A 17,817-nucleotide genomic window follows, 5' to 3' on the forward strand; every position below is an offset into this window, starting at 1 on the left:
AGTGATGGCCAGCACATTTCCACCCTTAGCTGGAAGGCTAATTGGGTCGAGATGTGTCGGTTTGATATAGCGAACGTCCTCATGAACTTTTCACAAATCGGTCAAAATTATGAGCCTTGTTCATGGTCATCACGGCAGTAATAAACATTTGATAAGAACATATCTTTTTAAAAACACCTCATCCGAGACCATCTGCTAGTTCGAAAAATAACGTAACGACAGACAAAAAAAAAAGCTCCCAGAAGAGTAGTGTGACAATTTGACTTCCAGATCTAAACCCTCAGATTATGTCCCATGTTGGCTATTAAACCGTACGGAATGATGGGGCCCCGCCAAATTTCAGAATGTAGGCAGTTTCATATACAGCCCGCAGTTATGGGATCAGTTGAGCATCCAAATATGCAACACAGGAAAAACACCAGAAGGATAGGTCACTGCACGAAATGTAAACCTTGGCAAGTATTGGTAATTGTACCTATAGCTGATAGCAAGACAATGATTTGCCCGCTGATAATGCTGAAGCATGTGCTTGTTCAAGTAGCGGCTGCAGAGGACGTCCTTACAAGTTACAGCACAAACATAACCAGTTCTCATTGGGGTGCTGGCATCTAGTATAATACGAAAACTGTTCCCCAGATTAAAGACGTTAGGTATGATTCAGGAATCAGGCGCTTGGACTTTTATTAATGTAAAGCATAAAGAATCAACAGAAGCATGCTACACATCTTCGCAATTCAACTATTTCAAGATTTTATTCAATGACAAAACTTTGAAATTTTCTTTCGTTTGAAGTTCTCTTTTTATCAATGGCACTTGGAATAAACAGGCAAAGCACACTAAGTTAAGAAAAGAATGATCACCTTCAAACTAGGCCGAGTTTCCTTTCTATCCATATTACAACCAAGCACGATGGTACAAAAGTTCAAATTGGTGACATGGTCTTCTATGAAGTACACAAAGTACATTCAATGTACTCTATGTATAGAGGGTAGGGTACTAGTACATCTGATATATAATTTAAATGTGGGAATTTATCCTATAAAAAAGGAAATATTGAATGAATTGATCTTAAATTATAAGATTTTATGATTACTGTTGCCTCTAAGGAAGATACTACAGTTCATTTAAACTAGTACACCATCATGCTGTAGAAGAGGCACCTCGATCATCACATTTTCAACAATTAGCTACAAATACGGATGCAATTCCCCCTTGCTAACCCAAAAAAAAGAATGTAAGATTCCTTTTGGGTAAGAATTTTATAGTTTTTATCCTACTTTTGCAAATCTTAGGGCAATCAACTGTAGCATCCATTGATATGCTTCAGAAACAGCATATAAATTGAGAATGCAAACCCTCAAGGATGGGTTATGAAATTTTTTGAGAAAAAGTAAACACCTTGACCAAGCTAGCAGCAAAGTGGGATTGACCCAGGACTTCAGGTGCAAGAGTATATGCTATTAAGTATAAATATTAAGTGATCAAAAGCGGAATTAAGAACCGGGCAAACTTGGCACAAATCAAACAACAAACAATTTAAAAAAGATCAAATCTCTGAGAAGAAAAAAATAGGAACCTGTTGCAAGCAGTATCAGGAGTGGGAATGTGAGCGAGATCAGACGACAGGGAAGCAAGGTGATCGTACGATGTTCGGAATGGTGGGGCCTTGCCAAATTTCAGGATGTAGGCAGTTTCACAAATCAATCAACAAACAATTAAAACAAAAAAGATCAAATCTCAGAGAAGAAAAAAATAGGAACCTGTTGCAGGCAGTAAAAGGAGTGGGAATGTGAGCGAGATCAGTGGACAGGGAAGCAAGGTGATCACATGAAGTTCGGGCTGGTGGGGCCTTGCCAAATTTCAGGATGTAGGCACTTTCATATACAGGCCGCAGTTGTGCGATCAGCTGAGCATCTAAATATGAATGACAGGAATAACACCAAACGGATAGGTCACTGCACGAAATGTAAACCGAGGCAGCTTTGTAAAAATCACGCTATAGAAGTCAAGAAAAATACTTGTGGATGCCTTAGTAGAAAGCATTGTTAATTGTACCTATAGCTGAGAGCAAGACAATGATTTGTCCGCTCATGATGCTGAAGCATGTGCTTGTTCACATAGCGGCCGCAGAGGACAACCTTACAGTGCAAACATAACCAGTTCTTATTGGGGTGCTGGCATCTAGTATAATACAAAAATTGTTCCCCAGATTAAAGGCGTTAGGTATGATTCGGGAATCATGAGCTTGGACTTTTATCAATGTAAAGCATAAAGAATCAACAGAAGCATGCAACAGATCTTTGTAATTCAACTATTTGAAGCTTTTATTCAATGACAAAACTTTGAAATTATCTTTCCTTTGAAGTCCTCTTTTTATCAATGGCATTTTGGAATAAACAGGCAAAACACACTAAGTTAAGAAAAGAATGATCGCCTTCGAACTACGCCGGGTTTGCTTTCTATCCCTGTTACAACTAAGCAACTATGGTAAAAAGTTCAAATTGGTCATATGGTCTTCTATGAAGTACACAAAGTACATTCAATGTACTCTACGGATAAAAGGTAGGGTATTAGTACATCTGATACATAATTTAAATGTGGGAATTTGTCCTCTAAAAAAGGAAATATTGAATTAATTGAAGGTAAATTATAAGATTTTACGATTTCTGTCACCTCTAAGGAAGATACTATAGTTCATTTAAACTGGAACACCCTCACGTTGTAGACGAGGCACCTCAATCAGCACACTTTCAACAATTAGCTACGAATAAGGATGCAATTCCCCCTTGCTAACCGAAAAAAGAATGTAAGATTCCTTGTGGGTAAGAATTTTATAGTTTTTATCTAATTTTTGCATATCTTACCAAGCTAGCGGCGAAGGGGGATCGAACTCGGGACTTCGGGTGCAAGAGTATATGCTCTTAAGTAAAAATATTAGGTGATCAAAAGCTGAATTAAGAACTGGGTAAACTTCGCACAAATCAATCAACAAACAATTAAAACAAAACATCAAATCTCAGAGAAGAAAAAAAATAGGAACCTGTTGCAGGCAGTATCAGGAGTGGGAATGTGAGCAAGATCAGAGGACAGGGAAGCAAGGTGATCGCATGATGTTCGGGCTGGTGGGGCCTTGCCAAATTTCAGGATGTAGGCACTTTCATATACAGGCCGCAGTTGTGCGATCAGCTGAGCATCTAAATACGCATGACAGGAATAACACCAGACGGATAGGTCACTGCACGAAATGTAAACCGAGGAAGCTTTGTAAAAATCACATGATAGAAGTAAAGAAAAATACTTGTGGATGCCATAGTAGAAAGCATTGTTAATTGTACCTATAGCTGAGAGCAAGACAATGATTTGTCCGCTCATAATGCTGAAGCATGTGCTTGTTCACGTAGCGGCCGCAGAGGACGACCTTACAGCGCAAACATAGCCAGTTCTTACTGGGGTGCTGGCATCTAGTATAATACGAAAATTGTTCCCCAGATTAAAGGGTTAGGAATGATTCAGGAATCAGAAGCTTGGACTTTTATCAATGTAAAGCATAAAGAATCAACAGAAGCATGCAACAGATCTTGGCAATTCAACTAATTGAACCTTTTATTCAATGACAAAACTTTGAAATTTTCTTTCGTTTGAAGTTCTCTTTTTATCAATGGCATGTTGGAATAAACAGGCAAAACACACTAAGTTAAGAAAAGAATGATCGCCTTTGAACTAGGCTGAGTTTCCTTTCTATCCCTATTACAACTAAGCAACTATGGTACAAAAGTTCAAATTGGTCATATGGTCTTCTATTAAGTACACAAAGTACATTCAATGTACTCTACAGAGAGTAGGGTATTAGTACATCTGATACATAATTTAAATGTGGGAATTTGTCCTCTAAAAAAGGAAATATTGAATTACTTGATCGTAAATTATAAGATTTTATGATTTCTGTCGCCTCAAAGGAAGGTACTACAGTTCATTTAAACTAGTAGACCCACACGTTGTAGACAAGGCACCTCAATCAGCACACTTTCAACAATTAGCTACGAATAAGGATGCAATTCCCCCTTGCTAACTGAAAAAAGAATGTATGATTCCTTGTGGGTAAGAATATTTTAGTTTTTATCTTATTTTTGCATATCTTACCGAGCTAGCAGCCATGGGGGATCGAACTCGCGACTTTGGGTGCAAGAGTATATGCTCTTAAGTAAAAATATTAAGTGATCAAAAGCTGAATTAAGAACTGGGTAACCTTGGCACAAATCAATCAACAAACAATTGAAAAAAAAAAAAAAAATCAAATCTCAGAGAAGAAAAAAATAGGAACCTGTTGCAGGCAGTATCAGGCGTGGGAATGTGAGCAAGATCAGAGGACAGGGAAGCAAGGTGATCGCATGATGTTAGGGCTGGTGGGGCCTTGCCAAATTTCAGGATGTACGTAGTTTCATATACAGGCCGCAGTTGTGTGATCAGCTGAGCATCTAAATATGCATGACAGGAATAACACCAGATGGATAGGTCACTGCACGAAATGTAAACCGAGACAGCTTTGTAAAAATCACACAATAGAAGTAAAGAAAAAGACTTGTGGATGCCATAGTAGAAAGCATTGTTAATTTTACCTATAGCTGAGAGCAAGACAATGATTTGTCCGCTCATAATGCTGAAGCATGTGCTTGTTCACGTAACGGCCACAGAGGACGACCTTACAGCGCAAACATAACCAATTCTTATTGGGGTGCTGGCATCTAGTATAATACGAAAATTGTTCCCCAGATTAAAGGCATTAGGTATGATTCGGGAATCATGAGCTTGAACTTTTATCAATGTGAAGCATAAAGAATCAACAGAAGCATGCAACAGATCTTTGTAATTCAACTATTTGAAGCTTTTATTCAATGACAAAACTTTGAAATTTTCTTTCCTTTGAAGTCCTTTTTATCAATGGCATTTTGGAATAAACAGGCAAAACAAACTAAGTTAAGAAAAGAATGATCGCCTTTGAACTAGGCCGAGTTTGCTTTCTATCCCTATTACAACTAAGCAACTATGGTACAAAAGTTCAAATTGGTCATATGGTCTTCTATGAAGTACACAAAGTACATTCAATGTACTCTACAAATAGAAGGTAGGGTATTATTACATCTGATACATAATTTAAATGTGGGAATTTGTCCTCTAAAAAAGGAAATATTGAATTAATTAAAAGTAAATTATAAGCTTTTATGATTTCTGTCACCTCTAAGGAAGCTAATATAGTTCATTTAAACTAGAACACCCTCATGTTCTACACAAGGCACCTCGATCAGCACACTTTCAACAATTAGCTACGAATAAGGATGCTATTCCCCTTTGCTAACCGAAAAAAGAATGTAGATTCCTTGTGGGTAAGAATGTTATAGTTTTTATCTTATTTTTGCATATCTTACCAAGCTAGCAGCCAAGGGGGATCAAACTCAGGACATTGGGTGCAAGAGTAAATGCTCTTAAGTAAAAATATTAAGTGATCAAAAGCTGAATTAAGAACTGGGTAAACTTGGTACAAATCAATCAACAAACAATTAAAAAAAAAAGATCAAATCTCAGAGAAGAAAAAAATAGGAACCTGTTGCAGGCAGTATCAGGAGTGGGAATGTGAGCGAGATCAGAGGACAGAGAAGCAAGGTGATCGCATGATGTTCGGGCTGGTGGGGCCTGGCCAAATTTCAGGATGTAGGCAGTTTCATATACAGGCCACAGTTGTGCGATCAGCTGAGCATCTAAATATGCATGACAGGAATAACACCAGACGGATAGGTCACTGCACGAAATGTAAACCAAGGCAGCTTCGTAAAAATCACACTATAGAAATAAAGAAAAATACTTGTGGATGCCTCAGTAGAAAGCATTGTTAATTGTACCTATAGTTGAGAGCAAGACAATGATTTGTCCGCTCATAATGCTGAAGCATGTGCTTGTTCACGTAGCGGCCGCAGAGGACGACCTTACAGCGCAAACATAACCAGTTCTTATTGGGGTGCTGGCATCTAGTACAATACGAAAATTGTTCCCCGGATTAAAGGCGTTAGGTATGATTCGGGAATCAGGAGCTTGGACTTTTATCAATGTAAAGCATAAAGAATCAACAAAAGCATGCAACAGATCTTTGTAATTCAACTATTTGAAGCTTTTATTCAATAACAAAACTTTGAAATTATCTTTCCTTTGAAGTCCTCTTTTTATCAATGGCATTTTGGAATAAACAGGCGAAACACACTAAGTTAAGAAAAGAACGATATCCTTCGAACTAGGCCGGGTTTCCTTTCTATCCCTATTACAACTAAGCAACTATGGTACAAAAGTTCAAATTGGTGATATGGTCCTCTATGAAGTACACAGTACATTCAATGTACTCTACAGAGAGTAGGGTATTAGTACATCTGATACATAATTTAAATGTGGGAATTTGTCCTCTAAAAAAGGAAATATTGAATTAATTGATCGTAAATTATCAGATTTTACAATTTCTGTCGCCTCTAAGGAAGATACTACAGTTCATTTAAACTAGTACACCCTCACGTTGTAGACGAGGCACCTCGATCAGCACACTTTCAACAATTAGCTACGAATAAGGATGTAATTCCCCCTTGCTAACCGAAAAAAGAATGTAAGATTCCATGTGGGTAAGAATTTTATAGCTTTTATCTTATTTTTGCATATCTTACCAAGCTAGCAGCCAAGGGGGATCAAACTCGGGATTTCAGGTGCAAGAGTATTCTTAAGTAAAAATATTAAGTGATCAAAAGCTGAATTAAGAACTGGGTAAACTTGGCACAAATCAATCAACAAACAATTAAAAAAAAAAAAAAAGATCAAATCTCAGAGAAGAAAAAAATAGGAACCTGTTGCAGGCAGTGTCAGGAGTGGGAATGTGAGCGAGATCGGAGGACAGGGAAGCAAGGTGATTGCATGATGTTCGAGCTGGTGGGGCCTTGCCAAATTTTAGCATGTAGGCACTTTCATATACAGGCCGCAGTTGTGCAATCAGCTGAGCATCTAAATATGCATGACAGGAATAACACCAGACGGATAAGTCACTGCACGAAATGTAAACCGAGGAAGCTTTGTAAAAATCACGCTATAGAAGTCAAGAAAAATACTTGTGGATGCCTTAGTAGAAAGCATTGTTAATTGTACCTATAGCTGAGAGCAAGACAATGATTTGTCCGCTCATAATGCTGAAGCATGTGCTTGTTCACGTAGCGGCCGCAGAGGACAACCTTACAGTGCAAACATAACCAGTTCTTATTGGGGTGCTGGCATCTAGTATAATACAAAAATTGTTCCCCAGATTAAAGGCGTTGGGTATGATTCGGGAATCATGAGCTTGGACTTTTATCAATGTAAAGCATAAAGAATCAACAGAAGCATGCAACAGATCTTTGTAATTCAACTATTTGAAGCTTTTATTCAATGACAAAACTTTGAAATTTTCTTTCGTTTGAAGTTCTCTTTTTATCAATGGCATTTTGGAATAAACAGGCAAAACACACTAAGTTAAGAAAAGAATGATCGCCTTCGAACTTGGCCAAGTTTGCTTTCTATCCCTATTACAACTAAACAACGATGGTACAAAAGTTCAAATTGGTGATATGGTCTTCTATGAAGTACCCAAAGTACATTCAATGTACTCTACGGATAGAGCGTAGGGTATTAGTACATCTGATACATAATTTAAATGTGGGAGTTTGTCCTCTAAAAAAGGAAATATTGAGTGAATTGATCGTAAATTATAAGATGTTATGATTTCTGTCGCCTCTAAGGAAGATACTACAGTTCATTTAAACTAGTACACCCTCATGTTGTAGACGAGGCACCTCGATCAGCACACTTTCAACAATTAGCTACGAATAAGGATGCAATTCCCCCTTGCAAACCGAAAAAAGAATGTAAGATTCCTTGTGGGTAAGAATTTTTTAGTTTTTATCTTATTTTTGCATATCTTACCAAGCTAGCAGCCAAGGGGGATCGAACTCGGGACTTCGGGTGCAAGAGTATATGCTCTTAAGTGAAAATATTAAGTGATCAAAAGCTGAATTAAGAACTGGGTAAACTTGGCACAAATCAATCAACAAACAATTAAAAAAAAAAAAGATAAAATCTCAGAGAAGAAAAAAATGTGAACCTGTTGCAGGCGGTATCAAGAGTGGGAATGTGATCGAGATTAGAGGACAGGGAAGCAAGGTGATCGCATGATGTTCGGGCTTCGACCCAACCCGATTCAGCTCCATAAAACAATTCTTCCTCATTTTCTAGAAATGGGTCCTCCTGATCACATAAATGACTGAAACCCTTTGTTTCAAATTTCAAAAGAATCAAGATTTCGAGTTCACACAAAGCGTAAAGTGATAGATTTTACCTGAGCACAAGGAGAACGAGCTTGGGCTGCCATGATGAACGCTGAAGAGTTTCTCAGTGAACAGATTCGCCTTTGTTTTCAAGCAACCATTTATTTAGCTTGGGTTAATTACAGATTCGCCCTTGAACTTTTACAATATCTTTTCGTCTTTTTATATTTAGTCCTCCAAATATACTTTTCGGCTCAAGTTTGTCCTTAAACTCTTTTTAAGTATATGTAATGAGGAGATCGTTTAGTTAAAATGGTTTCTGAAATTTGTATAACTTCTCACTTTAGTTCTTATGATTTGAAATTGATAGAAGTAATCTATGAGTTTGTACATCATCAATTATTTTGGTCCTTTCATGAAAAATCTTCATTAAATAAGGCTAAAATGACAAAAATACCCTCATTTTTTATCAAATCATTTGGTCCATTGTTCATTAAATTGAGGGTATGTTTTTCATTTTGCTCCTTATTTAACATAATTTTTCATGGAAGAACCAAAATGATTGATAATAGACAAACCCAGGGACCACCTCTATTGATTTCAAATCTTAGGGACCAAAGTGATGAATTATGCAAATCACAGGAACTATTTTGGCTAAAAAGTCTAATGAGGAAAATAGTGGATTTTGCTACATACGTTGATACCCCGATCACTAGAAGGTCCTTCATAGGGGAACTAGATTAAGAGGGTTGTGAGGGGAGGGTGAGAGAAAAAATGGGTCAAGTGAGCATGATAAAGTAGGATAGAGTATTAGGTGAGCACTTTTATGTTTGGAGCTGCATAAACCATTAAACTTTTGAGGAAATTGTAGAAATAGTCCCTTAATTTTAATTCAATTGGAGCAATGGTCATTCAACTATATTTTCATGACCATTGGTCCTTCAACTCATCAAAAAGTGCAACTATGGTCATTTTCCTTAACACCGTCAATAAATCCATTAAATTCAGTCACGTGTGTGGCACATGAGATTGACTGTAGGGGCAATTAAGGAAACATATTATTTCCCAGGTTGAAGTTGATACCCATCCCCAATTGAAACTTCCTCCACGCCCAATTCTCAAAATCCCATGTATTGTAGTAATCAACTTTTAATGAAGAAAAACAACCACATAAACTCAATTTCAAATCGATTATGGACGATGTGGTGTGGAAGAGATTTACTGCACTAGTATAGAGGAGAATGAAGAAGGCTTTACAACATTGGTATAGAGGAGAACGCATGGAGGATAAGGCAGTTCACTAAACCCGAGAGCAACATGAATAATTTGGAAGCCATTGCCAATGAGGACCACAAACACTATAATATCAACAAAAGTTGCATACAAAAGAATCTCAAAAGAAAGCATGACAAAGATGAAGAAATCAACTAATAAAAGGTACATCTTCTCCTCAAAAACACCCATATAGAATAACAATTATAAAAGGTTCAAATTTTCCGGAAAACCTTACAATATTTCAGAGGATCTCCGATCCACCTCATGACATCCGACAACTCCATCGTCCTCTACTAAACTAACCTTGAAATCGAACCTTAAAACACCCAAATTTCCGATTGCAAACCCAAGTGCAATGAGTATTATCAGTTTTGGAGGGATTGAACACTCAAACAACTCATAAATAACCCTCCTCACAAAACCCTATCCAACCCCCTTTGCTACGTTCGATCGACTCCAACCCAAGAGAAATAATATGTTTCCTTAATTGCCGCTACAATCAGTCTCATGTGCCCCGCACGTGAGTGATTTTAACAGAATCATTAACGGTATTAAGGAAAATGACTATAACTACACATTTTGACGAGTTGCGAGACCAATGGTCATGAAAATAAAGTTGAGGAACCATTACTACAATTTCCTCTTAAACTTTTCTCCAATCGCATGCCTGGCGCTCATGGATGTTGTATGAGTTGGCTATGACTTAGGGCAAAGCTGCCCACCTCATCAAACTATCTATTCGAGATTATTTTAGAACGGACGATCAATAGCCGACAATGTAAAACGTATTATACATGTTAAGGAGGAAGAGATATGAGTGATTTAGGAGACCCCAATGAATTAGTTCAATTTTGAGCAGCTTATCAATTGTTATAATCAATAACTAATTATATCAATCGATTTTCTGTTCTTCCCAAGCAAATATTGATTTGAGAATGAAGAAAAATCTAACCAATGGGTTTGATTTCGACGGGTTTTCAATTTTTTAAATAAGTGACCTAATGGCTGGCCTATACCTACACTTGCATGTGATTACTACTTATGTCTACTTTTGTAATGAAAGTCACTACTTGATCTCAATTGACACTCTTTAAAGATTTTAATGACCAGTTTGAACTTAACAAAAAAAAAAAAAAATCTTTCAATGACTAAAGTGAAAAAATCCCTCAGTTTCGTGCTAAAACTTGTAACTATACCGAAAGGTGGGTTCAGGGTATGGTTATGATACAAAAACCTCCATACCGACTACCATACCAAACTTTCGGTATGTCAAATAGTTCGGTTGACATGTTAATTGCCACTTTGTTTTGTACAACCTTTTTGGGCCAAAATTTGATTTTTTTTTTTTCCAACCCAATTTAAGGGCAAGACTTTTTTTGTACCTTTATCTCATATATTATAGCCTAAATTCATATATCATTCATCATTCACAATTCACACATAATAAATCAAATGATGCATCAAGATTCATGGTGGAAATTAAGGTTACAATCCAAATAGAAATTACAAACCAAATCAAATACCAATACCATATCATAAAATTTTGGTTTGGTACAGTACTGTGCCATTGCTGATTGACACAAAATCGTGTATGGCATAGTAATACCGTGATGATGATATCGAATACCAATACCATATCATAAAATTTTGGTTTGGTACAGTACTGTGCCATTGCCAATTGACACAAAATCATGTATGGTACGGTTGATAATTCGGTTGGCACGGTAATTTGACAAAAAAATCCACCCCTAGCCCTTACTATACCATTTCTCTACAAGGTCCGGGTCGGATTGTTTAAGCAAGCTCTGACCCGGCCAGATTACCTCCGTGCTTTCTGAAGCCTAGGGAGAAAGCCTAGGGTTTTGACTCTCCCTACTATATATACCAACTGCAAACCAAAGTCCTCCTCCTACACGCCCCCTGAGTGAATCCGCTGTGACCGCCAGAGCTTCTGCTTCCGCCGACGAAATCATGGGGCACTCGAACGTTTGGAACTCCCACCCTAAGAACTAAGGCCCTGGATCCTGATGCGAACTAAGTAAGCACACAAATTAAAACCCTCTTGTGACAATTGTAGTAAAGATGCAAGTAGGGATCGTTCTAGACCGGGGATTAGGAGGGATTACTAAATCACTTGGAAACTGACTCAAAAACGTAAAACAAACGTTAAAAACACTAAACTAGACTCAAAGAATGTAAAACTAAACAATAAAATACTAAAACAAATCAAAAGACTCAAAGAATACAAAACACTTATAAACACAAATTAAGACACTTTCTAACTAAATTAGACACTAAGATAAAGGGGGATTGAGGTTTTGACGAAAATAAATTAAATGCACGGATTGTAAATTTAAGGCAGAATTTAAATATGAATGTGATGAAATATGGAATGAATGCTAGCTAGAAGGTTCTTCTCCACACATGTTACACTTGCATACACTTTGATTTTCAGTTGGTCTTTCGATGAATTATGGAACTCGACACTCCAAGTTAATTAGGTCCGCTTAAATTAACCTTCAAATTTCCCTAGAATCATTGAATTGGATGAATATGCATCGCAAACAAATTATTCCTAACAAGTTCTCTATATGAACAGCATGATAAAGATACAAGTTAGAATCATTACGTTCTTTGGAAATTATAAGCATCGACAAGGCATTTGTAACTATGAAAAGCATGATACTCTTGCCAGGAATTCAATTAACGCGATTGTTTATAAGCAACCTCCACTACTTGTGAATATAAGTTCATAACTATTAGGTGAAACTCACTTATATTCTAGCGTCAAATTCATGCATGAACATTAAGCGTGCACTCTCAATAAACATACACAAACAAGTTATCAATCAAACAGTTAAATGAATTGAATCCAACATTCATGAAATTCCAACCAAAAGTAATCAATTCATATTGCAAGCATAAACATGGTTTCGAATCACCCCCTAGCTAACTAGGGGGATTTAGCCTCTCATGTTCACAAAAAGAGAAATACAATTGAATTTAAACATAAAGCACAAAGGATTGATTACACCTAGAACGCCCAACGAATCCACTTGAATTTCTGTACGTCTAAGCCCTCCTTCTTCTTCTCCTTGCTGCGGCAGTGAAAGTCTAGGTGAGTTTTGGATGTTTTTCTAATTTTGGGATTGGGTTTATGGAGGTTTTGTGGTGCGGCTGTAGGTTCTTTTTGGGTGATGGTGGCTGCGTGAAGATGGGGGAAGGCTGGAAGTAATGGAGAAGGCACGGCAGAGAAGAAATATAGGAAATGGTGGCTGCGGCTGTGTTGTTTTGTTTTTGAAGGCTGCACGGTTTTTTGGGAGAATGAATTAGGGTGTAAAAAAAATGTGGCTGAATAGAAAATATGAATTGCCACGGCTGGAATGATTAGGGTAGAAAACATGCACGGGTTTTGGTGGAATTTATGGGATGGTGCTGCTAAAGGACAAAAGAATGGGATATGGTGGCTGCGTGAGATGGAGGAAAAAGTGGAAGTGGTTGCACGGTTAGTGTTAGGGTTTTTTAAGATGGAATACACGGCTAGGGTAGATGATGCGGCTAAGAAGAATAAAAAATGATATATGGTGCTGAAATAAGAAATGGCATGCATGGGATTTATGGGAGAATTTGGGAGAGTCTTTTTGGGAAGTCACGGCTGAGAAGAAAATATAAAAATCTAGTGGCTACGGCTTAGGGAATGAATTATGAGAATGAATGGATTCAATGGCTTACGAAAATAGGAAATTAAAACATAAATATAAAGGTGCGGCTAGGAAGGGAAATAGGGCTAGGGCCTTGGTTTTGTGTCCTAAAGTGCCTATAAGGCCGTCAAAGTGGCTAGAAAATACGGACGTTTAAGTTTAGGAAAGGTTACCAAAACGGGAAACTTAGGGTTAACTTTCCTAAAATAGGAAACCTTGTTTGAGTAGGATTCCTCGTTTTGGTAAGAATTCATCGTTGGAGTAGGATTTCGTCGTTTCTTCAAGTCTTCAACTCATTCATTCCTCTTTCGCTCCAAAAGACTCCAATTTGCATCTTCTTGCACACTTTGGCCTTATAATCTGAAAATACACAAAAGTGGCCTTAAACACTAAAACAACTAAGTAAACACAACATAAATGCACGAGAACAAGCTAATTAAGTCGCATGAATATGCTCCTATCAGATCCCGTACCTGGTAACTCATTTTTCAACCCTACTAATTTGATTCATGATTTCAACTTTCTTTGTTAGGTTTTTGAGATTTATATGTGGTACTGCTACGTATTCAGTTTGCCGAAAAGATTGTGTATTCTGGGGTATTCGAATCTCATCATTTTTGGGTTGTAAAATCTTTCATGCTGCTTTGTGGGTTGCGGATTTTGATTTTGCCAATTGGATTTAATTATCATCCCTCTCTTATGTCAAAAGAACAATTTGACAAAGTTTGATTCTGTTTTTTTTTGGTGTGGATGTGTTGAATGCTTTGAACGTTTTTTTGTGTATCTACGTTTCGGATTGAGTTCCGATTCGATGCATTTTTTGTGCATTCGTGCATTTTTGTGCTCTGATTTAATGCTTGTTTTGGGTTTGCTTTTGTTAAAATTGTTATTGAGTATGCTTACTTTGGTTCCTTTGTACAGTCACGTGTGTGGAAACCCTCATGGTTTGATCTGGAAGTACAGCCTCATGTGCTGCAGGCAGTGCTTCCGCAGCAATGCCAAGGAAATCGGCTTCATCAAGGTAAAGGCTTCGAGAACCCTTAGCTACCGATCGTGTTCTGATTCCGTTTACTGAGCTGAGATTATACCGTATCCACAATGTAATTGGGTTTCATTTTTCAAACTTTTTGGTTGCAGTACCGTTAAGTGGATGATATTCAAACATTCCAGGAGTCGATGATCTGGCCCAAGAAGAGTACTAGTAGTAGTGGTTTCTGAGTTCTCATGAAATTTTAAGAAGATATTTTTGTTTTAGCTGAACTTCTGTTGAACTTGATTTGGTTGTCAGACTAAGAATATTGTGTTATTAATGAATTAAAGTTTGATTTATGTTCTCTTTCGTGTGGCTGTTTGTTGTTTCTCTTGTTCTTTTCTTGGCATCTCGAGTTGCTTGCGTAGCATTCCTTGGTTCCGAGTAGATTTTTGCTTAACAATCTATCTATTATTGAACTTGATACTGGCCGGCAGTGGTTATCCACATTCTATGTGTAGTGTTTGTTTTGAAAGCGATGTGCGGTGTTCTTGCTATGTTCTTTAGGTTGTAGTTATGATGCAGACTAAAGTAGTTTAAGCGGATGGGAAGGCTTGAGGAAACACATGAGGATTTGACATATGATCACCCCTTGCACTTGCTTTAATTGCAGAGGAATTCATTGCTTTTATCGTTGCCTCTGCCAAAATTTAGTAATCTATCAACAGTGGCAAGATGATTGACATTACCATTTCATTTCTTATCAGATTGTTTGGTTGGAATTTTAGATTATTTGGTTGAAATTTGAAATATTTCTGGATTGCATTGGTGAAGATTTGTAGTAGTCCATAAAATGAAATACTTATTTGTAGGTAGTGAAATTAAAAAAACTGTTATGTTGATTTAGTAAGAATTGTTTTGAAGTAAGAGAAGTTGAGATTTCATGTGCTGATTTGATTTGACCAAAACAAGTTTGATCAACAAGCGAAGGGAACCCAATATGGTTCCATTGTGAAAGAACTTCATTTCACATGTTTCATAGGCACTCGAAATATGTTCTAACAAAAGAAATGTGCTTTCACAAAATTGGTGTGCATGAAATATTTTGGAGCGTCTGATAGTTGTTCAATTGATGGTCTTCCACTCGCACAAGTGGGCTAGCCCACTAACCCAAACCTAAACTTTGACCGGGAAGTTAACCCCATTTTGATCAAGGTTTGAATGTTTTTTAAGTTTTTTTGGTTTTGCGGCCGGGGGGTGAAGAGAGGGAATAGAAGCCAAATTTTGAGACTGAACTAAACTGGATTAATTATTAGTCTAGTCTGTGTTTGTTGCCTTGTAGGACTAACTTTAGTGGGACAAACGAGGACTCGCCTCGATTAAACACTTCACTAAACAGTCTTAGCGAGAGTCCCCGCAAACCATGGGACTCTTTAAGACCTTTGCTTCGTCCTACTCTCTGCTCGCCCGGCACCCAATCCGTCTACCTCTCGCCTAATTTTTTTTCCTTTTTAGTGTGATGTCTTTGTAACAATCATGATTTCCTTACACAGGCAAGCCAAGAAGCTCAGCTATTCACCCTAACTTCAGATTTTACATCGTCGTTTACAAGCGAGAAAGAAATGAATCACTGCATGATTCAGCAAGGAAACGCCCAATCACAAGCAAGATCTCAAATTCGAACCTACCTACAAGCTTCGTCATCCGATTCACCTTAGACTTGACCTCGATTTTCAACGGCACGGGCTTTGGGCTCCGTCTTTCTCTACCTTGTTGATTGCTTCATCCTCGACGAGGACCTCGTTGATAGCATCATCTCCATTGTCTGCTTCACTTTTTGGGGTTTTACAGAAAAACTCAAAAAAAAAAAAAAAAAATCGGGTTCTTTATTGAATTTTCTCTCTATGTATAATAATTTTTGTTTTGAAATTCGTTTTTCGAGAAAATTGTAGCAATGGTCCCTCAACTTTTACCCAATTGGAGCAAGGGTCCCTCAACTAAAAATTTATGACCATTGGTCCTTTAACTCATCAAAACGTGCAGTTATAGTCATTTTCTTTAACTCCGTCAAAATGAGTTATGTTGGAAGGACCATTGCTATAATTAGGTTAAAGTTGAGAGACCATTGCTTTAATTGAGTTAAAGTTGAGGGACCATTTCTCCAGTTGAGTTAAAATTGAGAGACCATTTCTCCAGTCAGGTTAAAAGTTGAGGGACCACTTTCATATTTGCCTCTTAATTCAACCTCATGTGCATGACACTTGACTCATTTTGACGGAAATTCTGACGGCATTGAAGAAAAGAACCATAGCTGCATGTTTTAAGGAGTTAAGAGACTAATGGTCATATATTTTTAATTGACAAACTATTACTCCAATTGGGTTAAGTTGAGAGACCATTGCTAGAATAAATTTTTTACAAATTTATCAGTGAATTTGGTGTTAGAATTTGTGTAAATTGTTGCCATTGTGTTGTGGGTGTGTTAGCAAAATGGGTATATATTTTGATGTGCTTACATATTCATGACTGAGTTAGATTTTTTCAGTGGATACAAACTCTTCATTAGTCAGCAATCTTTATCCAAAAGGAAATTTGTTAGGTCTATTTGATTTTTGAATGTGTGTTGTTAACTAATATGTGGTTGATCATGTTGTTTGCTTGTACTTCAAATACGTACCTTGTATATAGGTATTCTCTAATCCTAATGTAATCTTGAATATAGTATAAATAGATTGCAGCATTCAAATTGGAAGGCATGCAATTGATGTGAAACTTGCCGTCTGTTCTAAACACTTCCCAGCATTCTCGCTTGGCTCTTTTTCTCATGCGTTTACATATTATGGACACCCCGTAGCCTGTGCAGTTGCAATTGAAACACTCAAGATCTACACAAAGTAATTGAAGGGCACTGAAGAATATGTGAAGGAGCTTAAGTTTAAGCACAAGTAGTTGCAACTTATAAATGTATTAATAGCCGATGATGGTGAAAAAATATGTAGACTTCCATGTAAACGAAATTCCTTTTTCAGTTGTGTTTTCTGAGATGAATGATATTCTAAATAAAGCATTTTTTTTTCTCTTAAAAAAAGTTTTTTAGACAAGAAGGTAGAAGTTTTCAAAAGAAAATAAAAAATAAAAATTTAGTCCTAACTAGTCCACCACTGCACCAGATGTTTCACAATTCTAGTACTGCTTAGTTCATACCAAGCCAATCCAGCTGAAATTAGTCTAATCCAAAATAGTCCGGTGCAACAAAAACACCCTAAGAGTATAAAATTGTCTTGGCATTTCCTTATGTAAGATAAATGGGAAGCAAACTATAGTAAGCAAATGATTTGGGATTTTTCATGGCATGGGGCCTATTTTATTGAAAAGGAGGTGATGCAAGAGAGAGAGAGAGAGAGAGAGAGAGAGAGAATGGATAGAAAAAGGCTTAGGAAATTGTAGGATGTTATTCTCCTGTGTCAATACCTTTATTATGGCAAACTATAAGGAGAGAAAAATTTGCTCTCCAAGTAATACAAATCTAGTAGGAAAAAATCACTAGAAT

General features: G+C 37.2%; 1 protein-coding gene and 1 long non-coding RNA gene across 11 annotated transcripts; one reads left to right on the forward strand and one right to left on the reverse strand.

Moving 5' to 3' along the window:
* Positions 1-129: 129 nt before the first annotated feature.
* Positions 130-8,544, reverse strand: LOC103939385. Of its 10 annotated transcripts, XM_048575079.1 has the most exons (15): positions 8,393-8,543; positions 8,159-8,301; positions 7,171-7,296; positions 6,876-7,070; positions 5,895-6,020; positions 5,600-5,794; positions 4,617-4,742; positions 4,322-4,516; positions 3,336-3,461; positions 3,041-3,235; positions 2,056-2,181; positions 1,761-1,955; positions 1,577-1,665; positions 476-608; positions 130-393 (listed from the first exon to the last, which is right to left on the reverse strand). In XM_048575079.1, exons 1-15 carry the CDS (start codon positions 8,423-8,425, stop codon positions 357-359), a joined length of 2,040 nt encoding a protein of 679 aa, XP_048431036.1. In that variant the 5' UTR covers positions 8,426-8,543; the 3' UTR covers positions 130-356. The 10 variants fall into 10 exon arrangements, with proteins under 10 accessions (XP_048431036.1, XP_048431035.1, XP_048431040.1 ...); XM_048575078.1 differs by having other exon boundaries at positions 130-608; XM_048575083.1 differs by having other exon boundaries at positions 130-608; positions 8,159-8,317; positions 8,393-8,526.
* Positions 8,545-13,760: 5,216 nt separating this feature from the next.
* Positions 13,761-14,631, forward strand: LOC125472912. The gene is made up of 3 exons (XR_007254890.1): positions 13,761-13,773; positions 14,219-14,318; positions 14,435-14,631. It is a non-coding gene; the product is annotated as an uncharacterized LOC125472912 (long non-coding RNA).
* Positions 14,632-17,817: the final 3,186 nt, after the last annotated feature.

This window comes from the organism of the source record quoted next, unplaced genomic scaffold (assembly GCF_019419815.1).
Source record: "Pyrus x bretschneideri cultivar Hongxiangsu unplaced genomic scaffold, Pyrus_bretschneideri_v1 Contig77, whole genome shotgun sequence".
In the NCBI taxonomy this organism is placed as follows: domain Eukaryota; kingdom Viridiplantae; phylum Streptophyta; class Magnoliopsida; order Rosales; family Rosaceae; genus Pyrus; species Pyrus x bretschneideri.